The sequence below is a fragment of the Tupaia chinensis genome, unplaced genomic scaffold, assembly GCF_000334495.1.
Source record: "Tupaia chinensis unplaced genomic scaffold, TupChi_1.0 Scaffold144482_1, whole genome shotgun sequence".
NCBI lineage: Eukaryota > Metazoa > Chordata > Mammalia > Scandentia > Tupaiidae > Tupaia > Tupaia belangeri.
In genome coordinates this window covers 2312120-2322247 of record NW_006204341.1, presented here as the reverse complement: position 1 = coordinate 2322247, position 10128 = coordinate 2312120, and the positions used below count along the sequence as shown (strand labels likewise).

Here is a 10128-nt window from a genome sequence, read left to right as displayed (position 1 = left end):
AAGAACTTCAACACCTCCTGGAACTCGTTGTCTCTTTTCTCCTGCATCTTCTGAAGTTCATTATGTCTCAGCTCTTGCATCTCGTTTAGTTTTGTCATTATGAATATTCTGAATTCTCTATGAGAAATTTCTATGGGATCTACTGTACTGTCTGTGGATGATGAAGGATTGTTATTTTCCCTTAGGGGAGAGAGATTTTCTTGATTTCTCATTTCTTGTGCCTTTGCGGTTGTTTTTGGTCATTCTGTGACAAAAATCTATTCTCCGTTGTGCTTCACAATGTGGTATCCACAGAAAGATTAGGAGTTCAGATTTATAAAAATAAATTTCTTCATTAAAGCTGCAGGTTCAATAAGCATTGAGGATTTCAATGACTCTCAAAGTATTCAGATGCTTGGCCAATGTACACCTAGGCCTATCTAGACATTCAATGTGTGGAGAGTGAAGCTTAGAGTAGAAATGTAAGGATAAAAAAAATAAAAAGGAAAAAAACAACTAGAAAAATACTACCCAAAAACAGGGAAAATGTGTTTTTTTTTTTACATGTAAAAAATGAAAAAATGCATGTTGTGCTAGCACGCTTCATGAACACATCTGGACACTCCTCAGCTTGAAAATAGCTTCTGAAATTAGCAAGCGAAAGAAAAGGCCCAAGGTGAGGAGAAGTGGTTTGAAAGTTAAAAAAAAAATTAAAAGAGAGAGTGCAAGACAGACAGCCAGAGACAGAGAGAAGATAGAGATTGCCCTACCTTGTCTGAATATTTCTGGAGTCTAGGAGATGGAGTTTAGAGCATAGCTTTCCCTTAACACGCCAGAACACACCTTAGCTTTAAAATGACTTCCTGTCTAAATATTTCGGGAGCCTAGAAAATGGAGCCTAGAGCATAGCTTCCCTGAACCAAACAAGGACATATTTATTGGTATATTAGGAAACTGAAAGAAAATATTTTTTGGACATATCCAATAATTTTATTATCTAAAGTTTCTCTTGCCTTGATGATAGAAACCAAAATGAATAATTAAAAAGAAAACACCTATGGTTTTACTGGTAGTGCTTTCATTTCTGAATATATTCATTGGAGATCATTTTTATGTATTTTCACTTTTAATCCAGTGTTTATTCATGAGAGGAAAATAACCAAAAAACTTTTAACCATTTATTGATGACTTTTGTGTTATATGTTGATAATAGAGTTGAATGGGAGCTATGTAAGAATTGAGAAATGCTGGATTCTAATCATAGCTTTGCTGTTAAGAAGCTCTAAGGCCTAAGACAAGTCACTAGATTTCTTTAGTTTCCTAATCTGTAAAATGGGGTTACTTATTTGATTTCACAACCAGCAAAACTACTCTTATCAGTGTGTGTTATTTCATAGAGGTTTGTTTATAATGAATACAAAACCGTGTTGTTAATTTAATTTGTTCATTTGTTTGTGTTGGCTTTTAATGTTCAGTTGAAAATAAAGTTCTTATCCCTGAAGAAGGTCAAATTTATTTAAGCAATTAAAACATTTGCTTTCTTTGAAAAGCAGTTAATGTGTTCTGAAAGATTTACCAAGTGTAAATGCATACCTTTTAGGAGTATCTATGTCTCAATTTTTCTGAAAATAAATATTAGTTAAGTTCAATATAGTAGAAGACTATTATTAAGTCATTGGGAAAGTCAATGACATTTTACTATGCAAAAATGTGTCATGACTTTCTTGACCACACAAAGTTTTCTTCTTAGAGACTATATGTACTATATTAACTCCAGTAAAGGTTTTGTCTGTGTGTCATGTGTATGTTTATTATAATTATTTTGTTATTACTGCTTTCAATGTTAATATCACTATGGTAGAAAAAATAGTGGGTTTGGCTTACATTTTCTTAGGTAAACCATAACATTCCCCAAGTTGGTTAATGTGGGGTTATTAAGGATTTTGAATATCATTTTTCAATAATTATGTTTGAAAATTTAATTAAAGGTGACTATATTAAGAATTTTATGTTGGATTAAGTATGTAAAATTTCGGTTACAAGGAGTAGGCTCAAGAAATCTATTATGCAACATAATGACTATAGTTAGTAAAATATATGTTCAAAAGTTGCTGAGACAGATTTTTATGAGTTCCCACCAGAAAAAATAATCATATGAACTATTGTATCTGTTAATTAGCTTGATTTCATGTCCTAGAATGTATACATATATTAAAACATCATGGGGCTGGTCCCTGTTCCTGTTGTCCAGTGGCTAAGTGGTGTGCATAGAAAGCCAGATTCCACACGGCCAACTTCAATTTCAGTCCCTGCCCCTCTGCTTGAAAAACATGCTGGGTATGGGTGTGTGAGTGTGCCCCAAATCCTGACAGGCTGTACAAATGTAGGAAAGAGGATTGCAGCAAACCCTTGTACCATTAAGGAGTGGTGCTCTCTCCCTCTTTCTTTCTGTTGAGTGTGCATATGTGTCCTTTTGCAATTTATAGAAAAGTTGAACACCATAAGTATATACAGTTTTATCAATTAAAAATATACGTAATAAGTGAAAAGATATTTAACCATGGTTAAAATAGAAAATATAAAATCTCATGTTTGGAAAAATAAACCAAAGGAGACTCAAACATTTACCATTACAGATCATATTCAGGACTAGAAAAATTTGATTTTGTGAAAACTTTTTTTGCCATCCACAATGAGGACCCAAGGAAATGGTTCTTTTTAAATTTAGTTGCAGTTTTCCTGTGCTAAAAATATCCATGAACAATAAATTTCTTTGATCTTTGTCTACGTAGCTATAACACTATAATGAGTCTTTAATTATATGTTTTGGGCACTTCACCTGGTAACTGAGAAGGACTGTTGCATTTCTGTTGTTCAGTCATCAAATAGCAATTACCCTTCAACTCTCCTTACCTCTGTTACTGTGAAAGAAAATTCATTTAACTTCTGTGCTGCCTACCTGAATCAGACAGTATAACATACAAATTGGTTTAGGAGAAATGTGCGAGTGGTATGTGCTAATGCCTCTGTGTTGTCCTCGTTGAATTCAAAGAACTTCTTGCTTACCTTATTCATGACAGGTAAACTTGATGCCAGCTCTGTTACATTTCCAGGGATTACAGATTAGGAATGTGATTTCTTGGAATAAGTTCATTTTAACAAAATTCCATTGAACTAGGAGAAATTGGATGTCTTGTGGAGTGCCTGATAGAATGTTAACTGTATTGATTAGCTTAGGAAAATAAACTAATACATTTTTCTTGTGGGAGTTAACATTTTATTATAAATTCGACTGCTTATATCACTAAGAAGGCAGTGTCCTAACATAAATATATTCACAATTTCAAACACGAATAACATGTAAAATATAGCTAGCTTTTGCTTGAATGTTTGGAACACTCTTTTCCCTTGCTTTTCTGTATTTACTATAGATTGCAGAGTGTATATTTATTTTCATTCAGATTTTTTTTGTAAAATTTTTGTATCATTTTTATGGGATTAGATCTTCATTTATACTTTTCTTTTTCTCATTTTAGTTTTTGTTAATGGACATGTGCCCTCACCAGAGAGAGAGGGAGAGAGAGAGAGAGAGAATGAGAAAGGGAAAGTGAGGAATCACTCCCCAGGTGTGATGGCCACATTTGTCTCTTCTCCTCCAGTCTTCTAGGGATTTGGGGCATGCACGCACTCACGCACATGCTTCCAGTGTGATTTTTAAACTATACTAGGTCCAGGAGTCAACTATGCAATCGGATCCAGCGCCTTAACCTCCATGCCACCTGCCAACCCCTTATACTTTTCTAACAAGAATTTTTAAAGGAAGATGAAGATAAAAAATTTCTCTGTTGTGTAGTCTCTTGGGCATTTAAACAGATTTAGGCTTAAGCCATTTGTTAGACTATCCTGAAAGTAAGTTAGAAAGTTTAAGAAATTGATTTTAGTGACCAAGGAAATTTCAATCTTTGAGAGAGAATTTTTACTTACACTATTGCCCTGAGGAAATTTTTAGATGCAACTTGAGTATTTAAAATTTTTTGTAAATATGTAAGAGCAATTTGTTTTTATAAAGTATAAGCAATAAGAAAGAGTATGCATTTCCTCCTTTGTAAAACTCTGAAAAATATGTGAGTCGCATGAAACAGAGCAGAATCTTTCCAGTGACACTGGTGGTGAGAATAAATGCAACTAGAGAGAAAGATGAAATGTCTTCTTTGGTGTTTTCTAAGGAAAGTGTAATCTATCACAACATTGAAGTCAAAACCACTGAGAGGCAGTGGTGGAAAATTGACATGTTCAACCTTTCTGTGAATCAGGTGAAAGAAGTGGTCAGTGAATGTCATGCTTCAAAGGCTTATGGACGAATGTCTGGAAATGGCAGTATTACATCAAATAGGTACTTTATAATTGGTCAGAGATAGTTTATGCACGAGTCTACCATGAGGAATAGCTTCCAAGGACATTTAAATGCTCAATGCTGTTATGTTTAGTATCATGTAGACAAACCTGAATGAGTATATATGTTTTTATTGGGCTAAGACTAAGTCAGTTTTACCATACAGAAATCCATGTTGTTTTTATTTTTAAACATTTCAGTTTTTTTTTTTGAGAGGTTTTTGCTATAGGGCGCATGCGTTCACCAGAAAGACAGAGAGAGACAGAGAGATAGAAAGTGAGAAATCACCCCCCAGGGGGGATGGCCACGCCGTGATCCCTTCTCCTCCATTCTCCTCTTGGTATCTTGGGCACGCACGCACACGTGCTCGGCGTGAGTTAAGCCACCGGGTCCGGGACACGAACCAGAGTTGACTACATGGGAGTCCAGCGACATAGCCATTATGCTAACTGCTGGTCCCAACATTTTAGTTTTAATGAATGTATATATTGACAGTGGAACTATCTATGAAGTTGATTTAGCTGAGCAGATGGATTATCCTTTAAAGATGCTGAAAATATTGTTTTCCTTGGCTACTGTTTGGAGATATTAATTCATGGATTGAACATATGATACTGCTTTTGTTGGGTTATACATGGTTTTAATCACTCAACCCCCCCCCCCTTTAGCATAAATGCACATAACCAAAGTTTGGTTTTATTTGCCTTCGAAAACATAATGTTGGCAACATTCGTATTGAAATGAGATGTTTTCCTATTTAAAAAAAAAACACACACACCTCATTTACAGTAATCCTTAAAGTCTCTTCAACTCTGAATTAGTTGTTTCATGTGTTATAATTTTATCAACTTTCTGAATTACCCCAAGAAACTCTGAACTATCATTCATTTTATTTGATGTTCCACTGATTTGGGTTGTAGTATGAGATTACACAAGGGACTATAACACCATTAGAGAGAAATAAAATCCTTTGTACAGAACACATAACCCTCTCTACTAGCCTTTAGCACTGCACAAACAGTGATAAAGGGATGACATGACTAATATTGGACTCTCTCACATGAGACCAATTGCCTTTACAGCTTATGGGACTCAGTATAGAACTTTCTAATTTTAGCTTTGACCCTTTTGTAAGGTAGACGTAGGTCCACATGGTCTAATAATAAATGGACATGTAGTCACTATTTTCTATTATGTCTGTATTGTATGTAGTATTGAACTTAACCAACCACTAAATGTTTTAAGTTGTTGTATATTTATGTGAAATATAACTAAATAAGTCAGAGTCTGAATCTCTGATTTGTGGATAAAAGGTTGAGATTTTGGAAAACTGTGAACGTTTATACTTAACATGGTCTATGAGGGAGGGGAATCTCATTTTCTTCATCAATAAGTACATTTATAGAGAGTTTTCTTCATTTTGCTTTGCCTTAGAGAGCAAGAGGGAAGAATATTGCTTTCATTTGGATTTAGAGTTAAATGAATCCTCTGGTATATTCATTTAATCTAAGATTGTTGTTCCTTTTTCATGCTGATCAGTATAAATAGGCCCTTTAAAAACAATGACCTCAGAAGTCCTGAAGGCTTGGGAGAGATCTCTGTTTCAAAACTTTAATATATTTTGATATACTTCTTACTGTCCAGATGATATATGAACTATAAATTCATATCTATCCCCCCTTCCTCTCAATCTCCTTCCCCTGTACCATCGTAATTTCCATGTCTATTCTGGTATGAATCGATCAGCTCTAAGTATTGAAATACTTAGTAAATTAATTAAAGTACAATTAAATATACACAAAATTGGATAGTGCTAAGTTAAAGAAAAATATGAGATAATATGAATACCAAATATTGAAATTATGAAGACTTCATTTTTTTCAGTTTCTCAAAGGGCCCGTGCACTTGCCAGAGAGCCTGATAAGAAGGAGGAGAAAGCACCACCTAAAGGGAAGTGGTGACACTATAATCACTTCTCTCTCATTTCTCCATCCAGTTTGGATTTGGGGCATGCACACATACATGTCAGATGTGTTTTTCAAGTCACTGGGGCTAGGATTTGAACTGTATGGTCGGCCATGTGGGACCTGGCTCTCTTAATCACTAGGCCATTAGTCTGGCCTGTTGTCTTGTTTTCAAATCAGAGAGTATATGAATTTAGAGTCTTCTGCATATTTCATAAAAAATAAATTTTATGATAAAAAGTCAAGTATTAATATTATTGAAATAGATTATTTCATTTATGCCTATATTTCATACTGTACTTTGGAATAGAAGATTCAAAGAGCATTCAGAATTTTGGTTTTTAACATTTTCAAAAAAAAATCCTTAATACTTGCTTCACTATGCTGTTTCACATAATTTATTTCATTTAATATTCACAAAGACTTTATGGGTTAGAGGGATATTTTTATCGCTATGTAGAAGGTGAGAAATGCTTAAAGAGCTAAAATATTGATTGATTGAGAGAGAGTGAGAGAGAGAGAGAAAAGTAAGTTCTTGCCTAGAGACCACAAAGTATTTCGTGCCTAAAAGACAGAGAAATAGTGTTGACAAGAGAAAAAGAGAGAGAGAAAAAAGAAAAGGAATGAATAGCTGAGCTCTTTTCTTTTAATCTCCTGAGGGTCATCACACTACAGCATAATTATTTTATCCCTCTAGCAACAGGGTCCTTCCAGGCTTCAATTTTCACTATTAAAACTTCCAAAGACTCTATTAGTCCTCCTTGGCCCATTGGCCTAAAATATTCTCAGTTAGGACTTTTCAATGCCTAGTTTGTAATAAATAGACCCTGCCTCTTTTCATTTGAGGTTCATGATTGTATTCTTTTATTTCCCTTTTAAAGCCATAGTAATTTTCACTGAATCAAACCAAAGTACAATAAACTGCACCATTCGAGACAGTCTGGGGTATGTGGGTGAACAAGTGAACAAATAAAAATCTTGTCCTGTGTCAAATACGTCCTTAGACCAATATAGAACCCCAATAATTTTAATAATACCAGATGTAAAGAGAATATAATAAAATTAGGAATTTTAGGATTGATTTGTGTTAAATTGAAAGAAATCACAGACTATTTCATCTTTTTGAATGCCAAAGCAGATATTGTGGGCTGTTTATATAAATTTGTTCAGAATTCCTGACATGTAAAGGTTGTTTTAGGCTTTATTGTGCTGTAATGATATCTGCTGATTTCTCTCTGTGATAAATTAAATATAGTGTATTATACTTAGAGCCGATGTCCCTTTATCCCTCTACTACCACCCCACTGATTATTGAGTCTTTAGAGAAAATAGCTCATTGCACTGGATGATTACATGTCTCAATTGAATAGTAACTTGCTGCCAATTATCATTACAATGCCATATTGATTTTTTCTCATTTCCATTGTGGAAATTAAAGCAGAATTTGTTTAAAATGAGCTTCTATATATATTCTTGATGTGATTGGTTCTGAATATGAGGTTTTTAATATATTTTTTCAATGAGCTGATGTGTCTTGCTGATATTCTCTTAGAAATTTAGGTCTCTGCATTGTTGAAAAGCTTTAGTTTAGGTAGACATGAAATGGATGGTTGAAAGACTGTGGACTAGAAATAAAGATATGATTTGAATATATATAGTATAGATATTTGTTACTTTACAAAAGTCTGGTATATAATGATTTTCTTGGGCAGTATGGGACTGTTTATTTTCATAAGCACACAAGCCAGAATATTTAATTAAATTTAAATTAGCAAGTATTTATTTAATGTTCACTATATATAAATATTTATTTAGTGACTATATATATAAAAGCCACCATGCTAAGCACTATGGGAGACAGAAAAATGAATGAGGTAATAATCCAGAGGGGTGATAGAAGTGTGCAAGAATTATATTTCCAGGCAGTAAGAGATGAAGTTTACATGGAGGGTCAAAAGGAGAAACAAACAAACAAACAAACAAACAAAAAAACGAACAAAACAAACATCATATTTTGTTGGAGGACTCAGAGAGGAAAACATTATCAGTGTCTCAGAACAACCCATTTAAGCCTTGAAGGGCTTGGTGAGATGGAGTTGGGGTTCCCTTCTGGAAAGAAAGAATAAATGAGTTCACTCAGGGAAGTGCAAAGAGAGCTCCAGGAATGATAATTCGTCTGATTTTATTGACACTTATGGTATAAGGCTGGTGGCTAGAAAGGTAGATTTCAGGCCAAATATCAGGCCAAAGGATTTAAGATTTATTAAGTAATCCAAGGGAAATTTTTAGACCGAAGACTATGGCTAGTTGTAATTTAATCTGGTGTTTTCTAAAATGAATACAAGAAAACCATGAAGCTATAGAGACCACAGTTGGGAAGCTCCAGAAATTAAAACAGAGGTAACTAGGCCTAAACTAGAATATTAACTTAGACAATGAAAAAAGGGGAGAAGGCATTTGGAGGAGTCATTCTGCATGTAGAATATTTATGACTGGATACCAGAAAGTTAAACTAAGCTCTGTGAGATAAGTTTTCTGGTCTATAACTCATGGAACTTTATCCAGCCACTTTCCCAAGCATTCTTATTTAGCTTCCACTATGCTGGTCTCACAGTTCCTGGAACATTGCAAACCCACTAGCCAACACCTCAAGACCCAGTTTGCCCTTAATCCTTCTCCTGAGAAAGTATGAACTTCCCTTCAGGGCTCTGTTCAAATGCTACCTTCTTAGAGAATCTTTCCCTGACCACAGACTGAAAAATAAAGTCCTGACACTCTTTTTATTCCATTTACCCTTCATCCTCATAGAGTCAATATTTGAAACAGTGGGAATAGAAAAGAACAATGACAAGGGCAATAGGAATACAAGATCTTCAGATCTGAAAACCAGAATTTAATTTTGAATGAGTAATGTTTAAATATGCAAACTCATTTTTTTTTTATTCATTTACTTTTTAGCTGGGTTAACAACTTTGGCCATGAAGGTCTTGGACTCCTACTGGATGTGCTGGATAAGCTTCTGGACAAAAAAAAGTAAGAATAAACATTTAAAAAATTTACAAGGAGAACTTTTTAAGCACAACATAAGACCTTTTCCTCTTTTACTTAGGCAAGAAAATATTGACAAGAAGAACCAGTATAAACTTATTCAGTGCCTTAAAGCATTTATGAATAATAAGGTAAGTAGAATTTATGTCTGCCTTTGTCACAGAAGGTGAAAATTTGCCTCAAAGTATGAAACAGACAAAATAGTTGTTACTTATTCAGTTTACAAAAGTCTTTATGATGCAAATTATCATAAGCTTCATTTAAATATTATTTAAAAAAGACTTCACAATGTATTGATCAGTGAGCTTTTGCAATCATGTGAATATATTAGTCTTGTTCCCAAATTAGGTTACGCTTTTTTTTTCTTTTATGGTAGTAGGAAAATTTAAATGTCATATGTTGAATATCATTTCCATACAGAGAGTTTTTATTCCATCAAAATGGAAAATTCAAGGGTATAGTTTGACTTGTTTGCTAAGAACATTGTAAGGTTAAGATTTCTCTTTCTTTTATGTTCAATTAATGTCAGTCAGTTAACATACATAAAAGACATTTCTGGAAGATAGGAAATTTTTTTTGGTGTATGTATAATACCAGTTGCATTATAAGGGACACTGTGAATTTTAGATAATTACTTTTCTTCTAAAAGTTATTTGTTCTCATGTTATGAAATTATAGCAATTTTTTTCTATAAACTATTTTTTGTTACTGTCTTAGGGATGATCTGCTTTTATACATATAAGT

At 33.8% G+C, this 10128-nt stretch overlaps 1 protein-coding gene across 1 annotated transcript in view; it reads left to right on the top strand.

Annotated features, from left to right (window-relative positions):
* DIAPH2 (diaphanous related formin 2) overlaps positions 1–10128 on the top strand; it is a gene marked incomplete at its 5' end in the record, with an annotated part of 1076033 nt that overhangs the window by 271879 nt on the left and 794026 nt on the right. The window contains 2 exon segments of the mRNA XM_014583678.2: positions 9295–9369; positions 9446–9515. Of these exon segments, the coding sequence (XP_014439164.1) occupies positions 9295–9369; positions 9446–9515 (145 nt within the window).